Source organism: Alligator sinensis, unplaced genomic scaffold (genome assembly GCF_000455745.1).
Source record: "Alligator sinensis unplaced genomic scaffold, ASM45574v1 scaffold290_1, whole genome shotgun sequence".
NCBI lineage: Eukaryota > Metazoa > Chordata > Crocodylia > Alligatoridae > Alligator > Alligator sinensis.
Window position 1 is genome coordinate 444,408 of NW_005842755.1, and position 21,080 is coordinate 465,487.

Sequence of the window (21,080 nt, forward strand, 5' to 3'; positions counted from 1 at the left end):
TCCGCGCTGCATCTGCCGCCAGCTGCCGAGGTCGCTGCAGGCGGGACGGCCGCGCCGCGGGGCTGCCTGCAGGGAGAGGGCAGCGCCTCCCGCTTCTCTTCTTCCTCTTTCCCGGCTTTGAGCTGCGGAGGAGCTGCCCGCTCGCACGTGGGGGGACCGGCATCTCCGCGCCCCGACCCCGCCTCTCCTCCCGCGACCCCCCGGTTACCTGCCCGGGAAGCGCACTGCAAAATGAAATGCACTTCAGTGCAACGAGCCAGGGCGGCCGGATCCTGCCCGTGGGCCCGAGCCGGCACCGGGGCTGGCGCGGGACAACCCAGCTGCACCCGCGGGGTGTGGCTTGGCCCGGCAAGGGGCGTGGTTACGGGGGCGGGGCCCAGCTGCGATTGCAGGGGTCGAGGCTGGGGCATATTCATGGCCCAGCTCACCACCACGGGCCAGATAGGTTGGTTCCGCGGCCCTGAGGTTGAGCACCCCTGATCTTTAACTTGTAAAAGACCAAAATCCACTGGGATTCCTAGGCTGGGGATAGAACATAGGGTCCCACTTCCTTCCCGTGTCTTTACTATTTATTCTTTCTTTTCCGGTGGCTGTTTCCTCTCCCACCTTGGCGTGTTCTCTCACCTGCCGCTCCTGTCCCTTTTCTTTTCCTTGGAAATAAAAGTAAGCATCCCCCTGTCTCCTCACCGTGCATCCTGTATTTTTGTCTCCTTTGAAATCCACTTTCCCGCCCTTGTGATGTTTTTCCTTCAAACCACTAGTTCTAACGTCGTCTCTTAGGATCAGATTTTTAATGGTGCTTAATTACTTATAGGTCTAAAGATGATGGTGGGCTCCAAGTTGGACTTCCATAGCAGGCTCTAAGTTGGACTTCCATAGCATCCTAAACACTTTTGAAAATCGCACTAGAGCCCCTTCAGCACCTTTAGGCACCCAAGTACCTTTGTACATCTGACCTTTCCTCCCGTGCATGTGTCCTACTTGCTCTGTTCTGTTCTTGCTGGGTAAGATTCACTCCAGTGCAGAGAGTGAGAGCACCACTTCATAGATGTGCCTCTTCCCAGTGCCCTGCAATAGGGTGAACTTAACTGTTGTGGTTTTTTAAAATCTGATCCATTCTCTTCTGTGACAGCCAGAACCAGAGGGATTAATAAGCAATAATATGTGCTTCTTGGAGGCATTTGGTATTTTGCCTAAATAGGTAATATTAGTTAATATAAGCTTGTAGGTTTGTAAACTGCAAATGTAACTTGTCAGTCATAAATTTAACCAAACTGATAAATTAACTGTTCATGGAACTAACTGGGCCCCATAGGCAAAGCTGTAGCTGTGAGATTAGCTGGCCTAACAGTTTTTTGCTCAGGGTTCAGCCTTAGCAATAAAAAATGGATCTAACTGCTAGGCACACCCAACACATTCCAGGAAAGCATATTCAAACGAAGCCTAAAAGGGTTTGGGATTTAGGCGGAGCGATGTCAATTTCAAACCTAAAGGTGCTGCATCATAATTTGCTTATTGAATAAACCCGAGTTTGGGTAGTAACCTTTTATGATAATTTTAACACCTTTCAATCCCATAGGGTAACAGCTATACGGCAATATTGTGAGTAGCCCTGAGGCCAACAGATTAACATAAGACTAGGTATAAAAAACACATGCATCAGGTAACCAGCAGGAAGGAGGGAACAGAACGGTCATTTCTGTCCCACGCCCGGACCCCAGACTCCCGGTGTGAGTGAGGATCGGATCCTGAGCCAGGGACCTTCCCCGGTAATCCCTCTGACAGCGTCGATCATCAGGCACGCCTGACTTCGCTGAAATCACTTGGCGCGCACCTGGCATTGAGGGACTATCAATAAGTTGCCAACCCATGTCTGTCTATTTGTTGTTTTGAATAGCCCAGTGTGGCTAATACCCGCGCAGTGCCCAGTTGGCCTGTGACAGATTGATTTATCTATCTGTTATTATTATCTGTTGTTATTATGTACTATTAGCTCTTTTATACTGCCTTATCTGCTTATCGCATTTATCTTTCTGTTAACTGTTGTGTGTGTGTAAGCTATAATAAATTTGCCTTTATTCCACTCCCAACTTTTGCCTCCTCCATCCAAAACTGAATCAAACAGCCCAGGTGGCCTGTGATAAAATTGATATGCTCACAGTGCCCAGCTGGCCTGTGACACTCTTCTCTCTTGCTTCCCTTCTCTATGAGGGTCTGGAATATTAATATTGGATGAGATGCCAGATGATTTCTCTTCTTTGCATGCTACCTCCTGGCTCCTCTGCTCTGCATAGACTGAGACATACATTAACCCAGAGCATAGGAGCACAGAAGTAATTTGCTATATAAGAGTCAGACAGTTGCTAAGAGCAGAAGGGTTCTGGGGCATAATGCACATTAGGTTTCCACTTGATTCGGAATCTGGTGGCTGTGCCTGTATCACATAGGATCCAGAATTAGCTGCTTTTGGCTTATGATATTTAATGCAAAAGCAAAGTTGGAAAAAAGCAACACATTTACAGAGAGAAACCAAAAAGATTAATAATGACATGACTCTTTTCATGCCTTAACATTTTCTTAAACTATGAAAATATTTTGACTTTGGAAAATCCCATTTCCCTAACCATATTAATCAGCTGTTAAACCATTTATATCAGGGGTGGGCAATTATTTGGGCTGGAGGTCCACTTAGGAGTTTTGGTGAGCTGTCAAGGGCTGAATCAGCCACCACCCCCCCACCCAACAGCTCACCAAAACTCCCTAAGTGACTTTGCTCTGCACTCAGCCAAGTGGATAGGATGGAGCTGCAGGCACCTGGGGTGCAGCATCTGGGAGCAGGATGGGTGAGTGGAGCTGGGGCTAGGATCGGGATCATGGGGCCATGACAGCACGGGGCCAGGGCCCAGGGCAGAGCCATGACCTGCTGCCTGCGTGCCCCTGTGATGGGCACCAATCTCATGGGCAGAGGCACATGGGGATTGTATTACAACTCTGTCCCAGGCCCCAGGCCCATGCTATCATTGCCCAGTGATCCTGGGGTCTCCATGGAGACCAGCCTGGGACCCACACAGGCAGGGCATGCTTGGCTGGGTGCATGAGATGAAGCTGCGAGTGGGCAGGGAGTGGGATCCAGGAGTGGGTAAGTGGGGCTGGGACCATGACAGCATAGGGCCAGGGGTCAGGGCCCAGGACAGAACTGTGATCTGCTCCACGCTTGCCCCCACCCATGGAACTGGTGCCCGTCACAGGGATGAGCGGACACCGGAGCATGGTTCTGCCCCAGGCTCTGGCCTCACGCTGTCACCATCTCGTGAACCTGGTCCCAGCCCTGATCCTGGCCCCGCTCACCCATCCCACTCCCAGATGCCATGCCCCACCAGCTTGCAGTCCCATCCCATCTGCCTGACTAAGCACATTCTGCCCATGCGGGTTCTGGGCCAGTCTCCATGGAGACCTGGCCCACTCTATCCAGCACCCCCAGCAATGGATGCAGGGCAGATGTGCCAGGGTGCCCAGGCAGCAGGACCAGGTACAATGACAGCAGTGGAGACTGGCAGCAGCACTGAGAAGGAGCTGCCACTGTGGGGCCTGGGAAGCAAGTCCAGCCACTCCACCACCCCAGTCCTGCTGTGCAACTGGGAGTGGCAAGACTGGCCACATGCACCATGGCCCAGGCTGCCCCAAACCCCTGAGCTGGGTGGGGCCAAAGGACCCACTGTAGGCCAGATAAAATCCCTAGGTGGGTCAGGTCTGGCCTGTGGGCCATGCTCCCCACCCCATCTTTATTATCAAGGTAAACTTAAATCTCTTGCTTTCTTAAAATAGTATGAACACTGAAAAATAAGAAAAGATTAAGCTTATTTACTTTCACATGTGTAATCAATAAAAAACAAGTTTATTAATTATTTTTGCTAAAGAACCAGTTTATGGTCTAATGAGTTTGATACCACCTATTACGTTTTGCTCATGTGCAATTACATTACTATAGAAAATTTGTATTTTCTATAGTAGAGACTATTACTATATTTTCTATAATAGAGAATATTACTTTGTAGAAAAATTACATTGCAAAGTGTCAATGTCAAGACCTTACTGTTTTTATATATTAACCATGCTATTAAGTACCTTATAACAAAGAAAACTCTAAACAAATCCATAAATAAGGATACAGTAGCAGATCTCAAAAGTCATTTTTAAAACTGGAACACTAATATTTTCTCCCAAACAAGACATGAACAATTATGTTTGCATAAACATTTCTTTTAAACTGATTTGACTTTCAGTTTTCCTTTTTCAGCAGCTGGCTGTGAAAACTGACCTTTATTAACTAACTGTTACTCAACAGGCTTTAATTTTTTGGCTTCATGACAGTTTACATTTTTTTCACCCTTTCAAAACATATAACCAATGATTGCTACTGTGTGACAGAGTGCAGAATTAACATTTATCAAGTGAACTCATCAAGTTCATGCCTCGATAGCCTTCTTCTGACTATGGCAGCTATCGAGTCCTCTGTAGAACAATTAGTCACACTGAACAAATGGAAGAGGCTGTCATGTCTGTCACCTTACCCTGTCCTTAGGCTATAGAGAATTAGATGTTACTTCTGCTTCTCTTCTATTTCTTGTAATCCAGAGAGCGAAAGAACAATAATGCAATCTTAATGCAGATCACTCTCATAATAGTCAAGCATGCTATAATTATGCTACTGAGGCAGACTCACAAATTTTGAAATTAAAACAAACACAAAGCCTCAGGAGGCTAAGGCAAATTTTGAAGCTGCTCTAAGATTTAAACAGAAAAGTTATTTTACCAGCAAGTGACATCATTGCACTTTTGCCATCCAGTTGTGCTTTCACTGATCAAATTAATATATCTGGTAATCAGAGAAATCCCCACATTTAAGGATGTCAGATGGTTAAGATTTTGCTTTTAACTTTCAAACACACACCTTCTGAAATATTTATATATGTCTATCTCAGGTAAATGAAAGCAATCAGCTAGCTATTTTTGAATGTCTTAATTTCTGTTTAATGTAACCGCTTATGTGACTACACAAATCTTTATTTGGTAGCATGTACTCAGGCAGATTGGCTCTGAGGTAAGGAACAAATAATGACACTCACTATTTTTAGTTGGATGTGCAGGGTAACCTTCAGCCTTAGCATATCAAGTACAAAGCCTCTCAAGTCAAAGGAGTTGCACTCACACAAGGTTTGACTATAACCCATAGAGAGTGTTAAGTTTACAAAAGTATTTTCTCTATCTCTACATTTTCTTAATATACAAAATATGAATTCAGCACTTGTGTATTCACAAGAAATCTTTTGCATACATACCACCAGGTAAGTTAGCTTATATACATTTGATTTGAAGGCAATCTAATTTAAAACATTCAAAGTTCTGATGATGAAAAAAAATCTGTTGAACTCCAGGAGGGTTCTTAAAATCCAAAATCCTCACACTGTATATAGAACTTCCAATACTGTTCCATTAAATGACATGGCAAAAATTCTTCATTATTTATTAACAGTATCTCACTGAAGTGAAGAAAATTTGTGGAATTTTTTACCAAATCAAATTGAATAGAAGATTCTGTTGAAAACAAAGAAACAAATTATTAAAAACATGATATTGAAATAATAACTAACTGGGATCTTACAGTCAAAGTTACTAGGCATGCACTTTGGGGCACAGACACATTGTATCACCTGCAAGAAGCCCCACAGAGTTCAGTGGGACTATGGAGAGAGTAGTGTACCAAGACACAGTGAACTGCAGGTTTGGGCCCAAAGCCACAGTACTACAAGCAGGATGGGACTATTTAACTAAAAAATTGCAGGATTACAGCCTTCATTTAACTGCATAAAATGAAAGGGGCGGGGTTGGTTTAGAATTTTTTTTCCCCTGCTTGTGTTATTTAAGCAATAATAATATCATGTTATACAGTGAATTGTCAACAATGGAACAAGACAGCTATTAATCACTAGCACAGAATTTGCTGTTCAAAGCCAACAGTTAGGAAAATGAGGTCTTCAGAGAGCTGCTTGTTTTTATGACTTTGTACTCTATCCCTTAAATACACTTGGAAAAAAAAAGCATCAGAGCTTCACATCAGAATACCTCATACTGGGCATTCGGATACAATTATCACTGAAATGAACAGCACACTTGAAAGTCATGAATTACATTCTTGAAAGGAGCTATGTTCAGGAGTAGTAAGTGCTAACCATGGTGAAATTATCACAATTAGTAATTGCTCCCAGGAAGAGAACACTGTCATAAGAATAAGGGTGGAGCTATAATAATCATAATAAAAAAATCAGTGTCCAAACTCTGTCCAAACATTTGGAGACCCTCTAGCTTTGTTCTGACAGAACTAAAGGATGCTCTGTTCAATCTTATTAGCTCAGCTAAGTCCTGTTAAGATGCAGACTAACACATTTGCAGCCATGTTCACTGTCATGTTGTAAACTAGACTTTCCCTTAGGTTATAGCATGACTATAAACATCCTACTTTGTACTTTAACATGGTTCTTCCATTGTATTAAGGTAATTCTTTTGATCTAACATAAATAAAAAAATACATCTTTGTCTCTCTAAAGATCTAACTATAAATAGGAAAAAAAGAAACATTAAAAAATCATCTACAACTTCCTCTACTCAGTGCAAGAAGCAGGACAAGGTGGCACCTTAGAGACTAACTGGTTCAGAGAGGCATATGCTTTCATAGACAACAAGATACTTTATCAAATACTATGAATGGGCTTGCTGAAATCAAGTAGATAGCATTAGTTCGTGGATAAACACAGACCCTTTTGCATTTTCACCAATGTCATTAAGCCTCTTTAAATAATTTTGCAATATGTCCGTGTCAGAACAGAGGCTATATAAAAAAAAAAATGGGGGATTTACAGTAGGGTACCTTGCATCTGTACAGATAAGCAAGCAAAGCCTGATGGTGTCAAATAAATTGTGTCTGAATCTCTGAAGAGATTATGCTATTCACACAAAGGCCTATACCAACCTCATTAGTGGTGATGAAAAAAATAGGAATAGTGATATTTGGGTAGAAGTCAGAAAACAGTTTGATGGAAACCATATCTCAACATGTTAATCATTTACCTCAGGTGTAAAATGTTTAAAATATAATAATGTGAAATCTATAAATGTGTTTTGTGATACAATCTGGATCCATAGTAGCATCACAATTACAATCTTTTGATAATACCTCAAATATACCTAACTTTTATCCCCTCCAATTTTGCTGAAAGATGTTCCTTTGTCTCTTAATTTTTCATAGGAATTTTTGTAGAAAATATTGGCAAAGTTTGAAACTACTTGGTACACTAGTTCCTGTTAGTAACTACTTTATAAAACTATTTGGAGATTTTTTAAATCAGGTTTTTGTGGGATAGCTGCTATAAAGAGGTCAGAAGACTTCCAAATATGAAAACATGTCTTCTCTCAAGTTCCTGCATCTCTAAAATATATATATTAATTAGCTTCAATTTTTGCCAAACAAGTAGGTCAAAAACTAAAAAAATCTGTCAGATCTTGTAAGAACTGGAAGCCAAATAACTGCTGCTAAAGGAGCTGAGAAGCTTTGGCAGAAATGGTCTAATGCCAACTTTTTAGACCAGTATAGGCCAATCTTTTTGTCAGGCATGCCACAAGTTAGTCCTGCACGCTCCCCAAGTGCCACTTCAATCCCCTTTTCCTGCCCTTTTGGCTGCTCCATTTTCTGCTCCCTGCTCTGTGGCCACATCTACACAAGATGCTGACTGGGCAGTAGTGATTACTACTGCACAGCAATGTTATGTGGCAGGAAGTGTGACACAGTGCTACTGCACAGTAGTAACAAGCTATTGCAGTCAGCATCACCTAAAGCTGTTCGGTGATGCTACTGTGCAGTAACTCCGGTTACTGCGCAGTCATTTAGTACATATATAAACAAGACTACCTTTTAGTGCTTGTATAAATAAGTACTAAATGACTACACACTAATGACTAAGCAGTCAGTGTCTTCTGTAGATGCCACCTGTGTTCCCTATGCAATGTTACTCTGCTTTCTGCTCCACATCCAATCTGCTGCTCTACTTTCTGTTCCCTGCCCTATCTGCCACTGTGCTGCCTGCCTCCTCCCCAGTCTCCTGCTTCTCACACACACAGGCTGCTCACACCACTATGGCATACATGTCACAGGTTATCTACCCCTGCTATTGACCTGAACAGATAGATGTCAGATGAAGAATAACTTCTAAGTCCTCTATCTAAGCATCTTACAAAATGAGACTGGATCTTGGTTTTAAACTTGCTCATACATTTTGGGTTTTGAAATGTGACTCCAAGGACAATTTTCCACCTACACCTGATAGAAAGCATCTCAAGGCTGTACTAAATCATAATTTTCCTTTTATCCTCAATAATTCATCTAAGTTCACGTCTTCTCAGAAAATCTGTTATCTCCCATCTTCTGTATGAACAAGAATAAAATGTGAGGGGTTAGTAAACCATCAAGGTATGTGAAACTTAAAAAATACCTTTGAATGCTATAGCAAGGAAAGTGGAGGCAAATATTTGATATGGTTCCAATGTGAAAAGGTTCATTTTGTGAGAAAATGTATCTGAGTCTCTGTTAGTACCTAATGAGAATTTCCTGATTATCTGTTTCCTGAAGGCATGCCCTTCATCCTGAAACATGCAAGGAGGCTTTGAAATCAACAAGCAAGCTTATCTGATTTAGTTTGTAGACTTTGACATTAAGCCACAGAATAGGTGAGGTAATAGATTTCTCAGAAAGGTCTACTGACTTCCTCAACTGTAAACAGCTATAAAGAATTCAGTGCCTTATTTCTTTGACTCCTCCATTTATATGTTGATTAATTTTAAAGGATTCTTTTCACCTTGATAGGTGTTTGCTGTGATTCCTTAACAAAGGCATAAAAGAACTAGCAATATATCAAGGAAAGAGAGCAACTACTGCTGTAAAAAAAAAAAATTACCTGTAGTTACTGACAACTACTGTTGCCTTGGGTGGTATGAGAAACTATCCATTCAATCCATTCAAATTTGATGTATAGAGGTTATACTCTAATACTTTGGAATTTTTTCTTTTTAAAAAGAACAAAATAATGACACTTCAAATTACAGTTAAAACTATTAATCAATTATAATTTATACCAGTGTTATTAAAATGCTACAGTTATAAGAGAGAACTGTATGAGAGTCAAAAAATGTGCATTCAAAACTGAATAAACAGGTGGTCCATACTGAAAGATTTCATAGATTTCATAGACATTCAGGCTGGAAGGCACCCTGGAGGATCATCGAGTCCAGCCCCCTGCCCAGGGGCAGGAAGTCAGCAGGGGTCATAGGATCCCAGCAAAAGAAACATCCAAAAGTGTCTTGAAGGCATTCAAAGTGGGTGCTTGAACCACCTCCGGCAGCAGTCTATTCCAGACCTTGGGGGCTTGGACAGTAAAGAAGTTCTTCCTTATGTCCAGCCTGAAACGGTCGCAGAGGAGTTTGTGACCGTTCAACCTTGTCATCTCTTGGGGTGCTAGAGACTTCTAAGCTAAAACATTTCACCCACTGCAGAAAGTGAGTTCAGCATTCCAGGCCATTTCAGAAAATATTTCAAAAGTCAAATCTTCTAAAACTGTAAAGGTAGAGCCAATTAAATTTATTGAAAATATTTTCTGCCTTAGTTGATGACCTTGTTGTTTAAATTTTTGATGGTCAAAATCATGCTACAGTCCCACACCCTGAGGTAAAGATGTTATAAATTAAATGCCAGTGTATTCTCCTTTTTTACAAATACAACCTGATCTCAGGGGATAATTACTCTTGTTAGTCTCACTGCAATTATTTTAGACATTAATTTACAGTCAACATTTAGCAAAATATGTCTGTAATTTACTCATCCCAAATCAGTCCTCCTCAGTTCTGAGACTAATATTAGACATACTTTCACTGTGGTTACTAGCATTTTTCACTTGGTTTTGTCTCTGATGGCCGGAGCCGACTCGAGGTGATTTAGAAATTACTCGGTCGCTGGGCGGGCTGGTGAATGGAGAGGCAGACAACGCGTATTGGTTGCAAAAAGCTTTACTTACGCCGCTAATAGCCGCAACGCAGGTGGTCCGGTCACTTAAACAACTCCACGAGTTGCTCCAGCTGGCAAGGCTCAGGCCAGCTAATCCATCCACAAATTAAGCCGGCAGGGAAAGGGTACGTCGAGGATTGCGCTCGGCGATGGGGAGAAGAATCGATAGGTGATCAGTCTATCGATCAGCTTAGCCGCAAGTCAGATATCTTTAGCACTCTGCAGCGTGCTCAAAGTTCTCCGACTTGGGCGGAAGTCGCATAAAATTTTATACGGCCAGCAAGCCAATTACTAGCCGCCATGTAGGAATAATTTAGAACTGACCAATAGCGGGACACAAATTTGCATGCAAAATGGCGGGAACTCTCTTGCACCGGGGTTTTCTGTTGCAGCAGAAAACTTTTGCTGTGCGAGAGACTCTCATGTGGCGGGAAAATTCCATCGTGCCGAGGCACTAAAATCATTGGGTTGCGACAGGTTTGTCTCGCAACTTGGATGAAATTGTGACTGACCATTCAACTTCTTTTTTCCCCTCACACTATTCTGACACAGTTGCCACTATCTGCCTGTTTTTCTCTCATGCTTCTCCTTTATCTTCTTTTTGCTTCCTCTTATTTTCTCCCTTTGACATGTTTGCTGATTCTGCAGATGTTTGTATGTCCTTTGCTGACTCTTCTCATTTTTACTCCAGTTTCTTTCTAAATCTTTGGACAACTCCTTCTTTTTTCATATCCTTGTGACAAGGTATTTAGCAGAATTCATAGGTTCATTAGAATCTGACAGGCTGTGCTGTAAACACTTCTGCTACAGCCTCAAACTTGCAACCTCAGGGCTGTCAACCATGCACCTTAGCACGCACAACACTCCAGCCCATGGAAGACTACTGGCTCTTTGAGATGGCTTTGGATGACACCATTAAAAATGCCTCTAAGCTGAGTGTCTGAGGGGCACAGAAAATAATAATTGGGACTAGAGGAATGCTGCCTCACTCTGCAAGTAACTGTATCAGAGGCCACAGTGGAAACCAGAATGGGAGTTGGATGAGTTTCAAAGAGGAACCTGATGTTTATCAGTGACAGATTATCACTGAGAATTGCCATATTTGCAATGTGTATGAGGTGGGGAAGGGAGTTCTGTATCTCAATCAGAGCATTTGCTGTAAGTACTGTTCCCTGCACTGTGCCACCAGCTTCCCACTGCAGAGTAATTTGTCACTTTCAAGAATCACATTATAAAGATTCATTACTAAGAAAACAGAGTCCTTTTTCCCACAAAATGTCCCTCTCAGACCAATATCCCCAATGACTGAACTATGGTAACATGGCAGAAAAAAAATACTGTTCTGTATACAAAGCAACCATTCTCTGCTCATTAAATTCCTGCCTAAAATCTCAAATTTTCTATGATTCTGACAACATACAAGTCAAATATATCAACTCAAGCTTTATTTTTAATTTTTTAAATCTATATAATTTAATTTTTATGACTCACATACCTCATACTTTGATATTTTGTGCCTCTGTGTTCAAGATAGGCAGGTGGGGCTAACTGAATTCTATAGAATTATATGATGTGAATGAGTGGAGTATAAATAAGGTTGTGTGAAACAGCTGAGTTTGCTCCATTTTAATTGCTGCAGAACTACAACAGAACAAGGATTAGTAACATGTACAAAATATCCTTTTGATCCCTTGAAAGTTCCTTTAAAAAAAGAAAGAGTAGAGGTGTGGTCTTGGAACTGATGGCTCACATATGACCCTCTTTAGATTCTGTGCCAGGAGGATGAAAGGGTTTCCATTGATTCAAGGGAGGTAGATGTCTCATCTCCATTGGTGGTGATTTTGGAAACTCTCTCTTTCTGGGATGGTCACAACCCTTGTGTCTCCTGGAAAAGCTTCTGTGCACATGCATGGGGCTTCTTACTAACCAGTGCTGTAACAAGGGGAGGAGAGCGGGGTGACAACCCCAAGTGCCAAAGTGAAGGGGAGCCAACAGGCAATGCCCAGCTCTGGGGTGGGGCGTGGGATGGAGCCATGAGTGGCTCATTTGGGGGGGGCTCAGGGACAGGGGAAGGGTGGCTCCCACCATTGCATGCACTCCCAGGCAAGCATTTGGGGGGGGGAGGCATGTGCCCCCTGGATCTGTGCATGGATTGACGGTGTGCTGCCTCAGCAGACTTTGCCCTGGGCACCAAACTTTGTTGCTACAGTACTGTTACCAACATACTAACATTTTCTCTGGAAACAACAGTAATCTAAGCCTCTCCACAGAATTTGATTCTGTCATGGTTGGAGGTTCAAGGAAAAAAATAGGAAGCACAAGCCTTTGGAAAAGTGCTAGATGATCATCTGATTCTACAGTTTCTGGTCCACCCATCTGAGCAGGATTCATCCTCCACTATAAATCTTCATTACAATAGTTCTTTTCTTCCCTATGAATCTTGCAGTCTGAAGGTTCTGCTTTCATAGACTTACACAAGAGTAAGAGACTACCCTTTTTTTACCAGTAAACTGTAAGACTTAGCAGGCACACCTGAAGTAATCTCATAACAGGTGTCAGCTTCCAGAGACTGGGACTGTCCCCCAAGATCCATTACATTAAGAACTTTTCCAAAGTTTCAGCGGGTGGATTTACACATGCATTAATGTGCTTTTCCTAATGTGCATTAAATTTAGTACCTCCAGGTACTTTTACATGTGCTCTGGCGGTGAGAGGGGGTGGGGGTGGCACTTTAATTAGAGTGGCTCTGAGAGCCTCTCTAATTAAAGTGCTGCTGCATCTCCTGTATCAGTGCTGGTCCCTGCCACGTGACCTATCTCCTCAGACAGTAGAGATCCGGGACAGCCGCAGGGCAGCCAGCAGCAGTGAGGAGACCCCCAGCATGGAACTCTGCTCCCTGCGGAGCCAAGTTGCCTGGCAGGGAACAGCAAGCTTACTCACCACTCTGCGCTGCTTCCCTGCCCCTCGACCCAGCGTGACAAGGATCAGAGATCCATGCGGGGGTCTCCTCACCTGCATGGAGGGCAGCAGCCCTCCCCCTCCCCCAGACGAGCCACCCACGACCCCATCCTGCTCCCTGCTGGGGCCCCGGCCCCAAACCTCGCCTGGCTGGGCAATAGGGCTCTATTGCCCAGCCAGGCTGCAAATCTTGCAGCCTGTTCAAAACAGATTCAAAGGAGATTCAGCCAAAACGAAACAGGACAGTGGTCCGAAACACCAAAACAAAATCACTGTCCTCTGAAACAGCTGAATCTGAAACTGAATCGAAACATGGCTGTTTCGCCCAACCCTAATGCACATTAGGGCAGTCTGCAGTCTAATGCGCATTTATGTAGTACCTCACATTGGAACTCCAGTGTGTCAGAGTGAACTCAATTAATCGAGTCTTCTTCCCGTGGTACTGCTGGGGGTTTAGCAATATGGGTCTTACCCAGGCACTTGGCTGCTACTGCAAGCAGGTCCCCCCATAAAATCAGTGGGCTGGATGGAGCTCTGTGGGCCAGATCTGGCCCGTGGGCCATGTGTTTGACACTCCTGGTTTCAATGGACTAAACTATGTCAACAGACATTTTATAGCACAGCTAAAATTGTTTCAGAAAGACTTAAACTATTCTCTTCCATGCAACCAATCAATAGTGTTCTCTCATTTATCAGACCTTATCACTGTGGTTTTCTCAGTGTTGAAGGGTAACAATCTGTAGATTGTTTGCAAAGTGTATATAACTAGACTTTGCACAGAAGGCAAGTTGTCAGTAAATTTGTATTTTCACAAACTGTCATTCTATTGATGTTTATCTGACACAGTAATGGTTTACTCTCTGTTTTAACAATAGTACTCCTTAGCATACCTGAAGACTATTACTGGGGGGGTGGAGGGGAGGGAGTTATTTAGTTGTATCCTACAGTGAACACCTGTAAAATCTATATCACTTAGGAGGAAAAGGACTGTAAACAAAAGCAGTATGTGGACCTTCAATAAAAACCTTTACTCACATCACAATCTCACACAATAATTACTGAATTTTATTTCTATCTTCTCATATCTTCATTAGGAACATAAATATTAACAGGTAACATCTATTTATTAGATTTTCTGAATTACCCATTGTTCCCCAGGGTCCTCAGACTGAGGCATTATGACATTTAAATTGTTACCTGGAAATACTTAAACTCTTGTTTTTTTAAACTTCAGAATCCATTAGGATAATTTACCAGTATTATAGCAATTTAATGGGAAGAAGACAGGATCTTCTGAGATTTGAAATCTAATCCTTACTGGGCATGTCTACATGTTGCCCTACAGCGACATTGTTACTGTGCCATGCTTTATTACTTCCTTTTGGAAGTATTAAAAAAGCACGGTGCAGTTACCACCTGTACTCCACCACATGCACGATTATTTTTAGCAGTACTTTGCCGCAGCAGCATGCTATAATGGGGGAGCGTGTCACTACCGCAAAGTTGCTGCTGGTCAAATGTAGATACCCATGGATTCTACGTCACTGTAGTGCATAACTGCGGCAACATAGCATCACATGTAGATGTGTCCCCTATAGCTGTAATCTGGTCCCAAGAAAACGATTTAAGAAATGGACATGACTACCATCCCTGCATGCACAAATCAGGTAATACATATATTTTGTAGATTTACTTTACAGTGAAATAAAAGATGTGTTTAATTTTCACAAAGTATAAATGCCCAATTCCATGCTCTTAGCATTCATATTTTTGTTTAGGTGTCCAGATGGCCTTCCAATCCCACAGATCTAAACCCAGATTAAGTTCTTTGTTCCATTTAGATATCAAATTATTTAAACTTCCATCACCAAATTTATTCCCTGAGCATTTTTTATTAAAGAGATAATATTTTTTTGAAAGGATTCATGACAGAATATTGTTCAGTATAACTAGCAAGTTACAGATGCCAAACATATGTTTAAATTATTGTTAAACATTCGATGTTGGCTTGTAATTTATTCTTGATTATCCAGCGCATATACACATACATAAAATATGCAGTTTACCTGTATACCAGACAGTGTAATAAAATATTCATGCAAATGTATAATATACAGCTCTCTAAAATATGTTCACAGCTATTTTAATTAGCATGGATATGATTAAGTTAGTGGATCAGAAATAATATTTCAGGGTTCATCTTGGATAAAGAATATAAACAAAAATTCATATTTTAAATTCTTTCAGTTTACAAGCCAATCTAATGGGTGGATCTGAGGAAGAAATGGGGTACTGTATAAATCAAATTACAGTTCAAGTTAAATATCAACCAACAGTTAAGTTGATCAGCAGTTTATATTCACTAACAAAATCTACAGGAGCTGTCACTTACTGACTAGGTACTATGTACAGTCTCAGAAAAAATTTAGAGCCCTCTCCCACACCACTAGTACTGTATTTTCTACATACAATATTCATCTTTTCCCCAAAACCAGCTGCTGGAAATTGGAGTGTGCATTATATGCAAGAAATATGGTAAGAGTAGGTTCTGCCACTTACCAAATGAAAATAAATGTTAAATCTTCAGCAACCTGTAGCAATCGCCAGGAGGAAAAGTGGGGAAGCCCCTTTTCCAGGGCCAGAACCATGGCAGGGAAACCCCAGTCCTGGGGGAACATACCAGGAAGCCCCGTGACAGGGAAAAACTTACCTGCAGCAGGCACGCCGACTGGGAGCCAACCCCAGATAGGCAAACCTCCCGCCTGGTTTACCAGCCACCTGTTTATATGGCTAGGGCTGGCATGAGGTGATGATGTCATCAGGGAATGCCAGCCAGCTCAAATAAAAGCTGACGGCAGAAGGAACGCTGGAGAGCATCAGTCGAGAGGCAGCTGTATGCTCCTGCCACCACAGCCAGATTCACCTCCGTGCTGGGACTCAACATGGAGTCCCGGAGAGGGCAGGGACCCAGGATGGGGTCCTGAAGAGGGGTCTAGCCCCACAACAGAGCAATACCTGGTGACCGTGCTGGGAAGGATGCCAAAGGACAGATTGCAGCACAGCACACAGGATGCATCAGTAGGAAGGAGGAACACTCTCCTCCCTGGAGCCTTTGCTGGATTTTGCTTTTACAATTTAATTATCCCCTGAGGCTGGAGAGAGGTCACAAGCTATGTGCTGGGGCCGAGGGATCAGGGCTCTTGGGGACTCCAGGTGGGGACATTTAAAGCTTAGCAGGCAACCTAGAGTCCGGAAGGCCCATGGTCCTTAGCAATAAGCTAGATGCCCCACTGGTCTCTTAGGACCAGACCTAGGAGGAAGAGACCTAAACACAGCATGTGGCTTACAACCTGATGCTGAACTCACACTATGACGCTCAAAGCCCATATCTGGGCCTGCCACAAAGACTGGTGCACGATGTGCCCAGTCAGTCCAATATCCAGGTGACTCCAGCTGGCTGGCACATGGAAGAGTGTAGGGGAGGTGGAGCCCCAGGAACATCCACTGATGATACCCTCCCACAAGTCTCAACTTAAAGGGCATCTTCCAATCCTGAACAGAACAACAAGATGTGGCAGGCGAGTACCGGGGGGTCTTCCTGGGGAGGTAACATGAAGTCAACGAAGGTGCCTGAGGAGAATCTAAGGCGGGATAAGAATAACCGATCTGGAGCCGCTTGAGAGTGGCTGCATGAAGCCTGGTGGGTACACAACCCATATGGAGCAGAACAATGAGCAGGCTTGGCTCTCTAGCTGCTGCTACTCAGTTACTTGTTACAAAGAAAGATCTTCTTTCTTTTTTCAACCTTTCAGAAACAAGGTGTGTATTACATTCTAGAGCAAGGGTCAGCAACGTTTTTGGGCAGACTGCCACAAACACCTGTGGCCTCAACTTGTAAGATGGTGTGTCGGGGACAGATGGTGGGGGAGCCACAAGGGGCCCAATCCTTGTTCTGGCAGTGCAGACCTGGCCTCTTCCCTGTCATTTGCCCTAAGGTGGGTATGCCAAGCAAAATGTCTTCGAGTGCCACACTCTGACACCCATGCCAGGGATTGCCTACCCCTGTTCTAGGGAATCTTTTATGTAAGAGAATATAGTATATTGCATTTTAAAGACCAAATTCTATTTTTCAGTGACCATACTAAAAATCTTTGTCTCAAGTTTATAAAAAGGCACTCTTCAAAGAAGCAGAAATGTCTTAAACTGATAGTGCAAACAAACAACTTTACAACAACATAATATGCTTTTATATGGTATGAATATTAGACAGACACACAATATACAGGGTGAGCCATGACCCTCAAAGACAAAGTTGAAAAGTCAGGAGTAACCACACACACACACATATATTATAGAAATAATATATTGGCCTGACTCAATTCCTTGCCTCCTAGCTTCTTGTTTGGTGTAGTAATGAATAATAATACTGTAGTGTAGTCAGACATTACTGCACATTTGCAGAAGAGTGGGCTATGGCAAACAAAATTATTAATATAAATAATTTGTTCTTGTCTTTAAATCATTTTTCTGTAAAATCCTTCCTATAAATCCCTGGATTGATCTTAAAATTTTAATTTCTTCAGATTTGCATACAATATTGTGGAACTAAATAACTTCTTTCACTACAGATAGGTAACAGTGATAACCATTTTTGTATTAATTGCACAGTTTGCCTGATAGTAACTGCAGGGAGCATGTTATAGAACCATGAAAGTGAATCTATTTCTTTAGTCATCTCCTCATGCAGAAAAGTGAAAGAGTTCGTTAAAGTTTTGTGACAATAGTTCTCAAATTATGGCAGTCAAGAGTGATCTATAGGACAACTAGAAGAGATTATGTTAAATGGCAATAATGGATTAAGAAAAATGGATTGGTCATCATAGATATTTTTTACGAACTGGTCTATAAAAAAATAGCTGGAGAACCAGTTTAAAATTATTAATCATGACTTGATTTGTTTGCTGTTTGTAATTTACAAAGAGCAAAATGTCTAGAGGCTAAATATGTTGGAAAATCTTTTTTCTGTGCATCTCATTAGCCAATTGGTAAAAAAGTCAGTGCGTAGTCAAATATATACATATATTTTTGAACCCAGGGCTCAAATAGCAGCACAACTATGAAATGGCTATGGACTGGAAACATGTTCTAGGTATGAGCACACACTTATCTCTATTTGCTTTTAGTGTTCAAAGCATAATGTTTACTTCTCCTGTACTCTTTATACATTTTCCAGTTGCATTATATGAGGGCATTTTATAATCCACAAGGTAACATGAGAAGACATTTATAAGATAACTGAAATAAGCTTATCTTCAGTAACAACCCCTTTCCTATAGTACAGTAATTGCTGTTACTGTTACTCCAGTATTGTCAACCTTAAGCATTCAAGGATCCTGAGTCAGGCTGGCTTTAAGAGTGATTTTCTAAAAATACTAAATGTGGGATTATTTTTGGTCTTCTTTGGGGGTTTTGAGCCATAGGCCACAGTCTAGTCATGTTCTCAAGATTTGCTCCACAAACACAAAGACAAGAAAGTTACCTTTCCCAGGAAAGGCTCTTGTCAGCTGATTGCCCGACTCCAGAAGCTGGGGCCTTATATACAACACAACATATATCGTGAAATTTGCAAGAATTAGAAACATGGTTATTTACTATGGAATCTATAAAAGTATTAAAAACTTTCCAGGAAAAACATGAGATAGTAGACTAGAATCTGCTTTTGGTTACACTGATGTAATCTGGATTAATTTCAAGGGAGTTAACTGAATTATGTGTAGAAGAGGTAGATTTATCCAATAGTGTCTCAAACAGTTTACAGTCTGAAGGCTTGTTTCTGAAACTACTACAAACACATATTACCAAGAGTAGTACTTACCACTGAGAGTTCCAAAACTCTAGGAGGAATAGAAAGGACTGTTGATAAAAAATTCTAATGGAAATAATTCTTTTAAACGTTTTGCAATGTCTGAAATACTGTGCTAATGCATAAGGACCAGAAAATAAAACTGACTAGAAAAAACAATGAAAACATGAAACAGACTCCTATTTTTTCATTTTTTCAAGTTAAGTGAAGTTCAGAAAGTAAACTTCTGGAAAGCTAAATAAATGCAACTGAGTTTTGCACAGAGAAAGAAGGGTAACTTTACTTGGCGCACAGAAGAGGGAGGCAATGGTGTTACAGAGGTGTAACCACCTGGATCTTAGTAAACAAACTCCAAAGGAATAATAAAGAGGGGCTTAATCTGTCTGTGGGCTATTTGGAATCTCCCTACATTTATAAAAGCCTCATTTAGGGGTCTCAGTGAGAGGGTGGTTTCCAGAAACTTTTCCCTAGCTGGGGTTTTCCTTCCTAGTATACTTTCCATTGCTTTGTTTTGATTTTTTACCCTTTTCTCCTAGCAAATGTTTTATCTATGAGCATAAAAACAGATAAGCTTTTTATTGGAACTGAACATAAAAGGATTGGGACCTATAACCTGGAGATGTGGAAATTGAGTTGGCAGTTATATTTCCTAAGGATTTTGGTACCTGCTAAGAAGTTCCCTTTTGCTTCAGAATCCCAACTGAATATGCTGAAGATAAAATCTTTTTGTGAGTTTTAAAGTGATATATTTTTATGATATCATTCAGGGGGTTTTTTGTTTTTGCTTATGTGAAACAGCACTTCTGCTGGAACTGCCTCAGTCATGGAACTGCTGAATTTATGTGTGCCCTACCTGTAGACAATTTAGGTGCTCAAATCCTCTGGCAGTGAGGGTCATGATAGCAATTATAAAGTTAAACAGACTTATAATTGAAGACTGCTTTTCAAGAAACTTGTGCTATTTCCCAGAAATGAGAAAAAGCTACTAATCAAATTGTACAAAAAATTCAAGAGGTCTGAGCAACTCCTCACCCATTCAGTTTTCTTACCTTCCAGTAAAAGGCTGGACCTATCCTTACCTGCATGACTTTCTCTCTTGGGTAGTGTTTCCCCAGTTCTCTTTCTTCTCTACCCAAGCTGGCAACGTTCCATGTTTGCAATGAAAATTTCACTCAGAAAAGAGCCTTAGTATAAACCAGACAAGGTTCCTTGGGTGAATCTGATATCTTTTATTAGACTAACCCAAATAATTGGAAAATAATTATTGAGCAAGCTTTCAGGTTCAAAAACCCTTCATCAGGCTAAGGAAGTTTCAGCAGTTGGTGCATGCTCTTCCTGGATGGAGTGAAAAGTAAAAAAACTACTATCCAGGAAGAGCACACACCAACTGCTGAAACTTCCTTAGCCTGATGAAGGGTTTTTGAACCTGAAAGCTTGCTCAATAATTATTTTCCAATTATTTGGGTTAGTCTAATAAAAGATATCAGATTCACCCAAGGAGCCTTGTCTGCCTACGTCCTTAGACCAACATGGCTACAACCTACACCCCTGTTAGTATAAACCAGAGGTTCTCAGCCTTTTCAGACTCAAAGCATCCCTCAATAGACTTGAAGTACCCCTTGCCAGCTCCTAGTTTTCTCTCTTTTTTTGAATACAGAAAAATAATACAGTAATTCTTCTGTTGCAAAGAACTCAGGAAGACCACAACAGGTTAGAATGTTTTTCATACTACAGATTCCTATTTGAAAACACTGGGTGCATCCAGACGAGCATGCATGTGCCTCTTGCGGCATCTCAAACCAGTTTGAGATGCCACAAGAGGAACGCTGAAAATGAAAAAATGTTCTCCATGCTCCATATTTGTAGTGCAGGCTCTAAATTTGATACCTGGATTTCCAGGTACCAAAAAAAAAAAACACCCCAGAAAAAAGTGGGGCAGGGCATGGTTCTCCAGCATGCCCTGAGGCATGCCGGGGGTTTGGATCTCCAGAGATGCTCTGGCCAGAGCATCTGTATGGTGCCTCTGCTGCCCTAGCATGCCACGTACGTGTGTGGGGAGGCAAGCAGGAGTGGTGCAAGGCGGCATGACCCAGGTGCTGTCTCTGGTAAGTAGGAACTGGGGGTGGGAGGTTGTGGGGGGGGGGATTTGTG

General features: G+C 41.9%; 2 protein-coding genes across 3 annotated transcripts in view; both read right to left on the reverse strand.

Annotated features, from left to right (window-relative positions):
- Positions 1-287, reverse strand: part of GCNT4 (glucosaminyl (N-acetyl) transferase 4, core 2) — a 24,936-nt gene extending 24,649 nt beyond the window's left edge. For both annotated transcript variants that reach the window (XM_025216641.1, XM_014525153.2), the window contains exon 1: positions 209-287. The gene's annotated coding sequence lies outside the window, so the exon portion shown is untranslated. The remainder of the gene's footprint in view (positions 1-208) is intronic.
- A 5,156-nt stretch (positions 288-5,443) lies between these two features.
- The window catches only part of ANKRD31 (ankyrin repeat domain 31), a 161,125-nt gene continuing 145,488 nt past the window's right edge, over positions 5,444-21,080 (reverse strand). Inside the window, 1 exon segment of the mRNA XM_014525152.1 lies at positions 5,444-5,595. Coding sequence (XP_014380638.1) covers positions 5,444-5,595 — 152 coding nt within the window.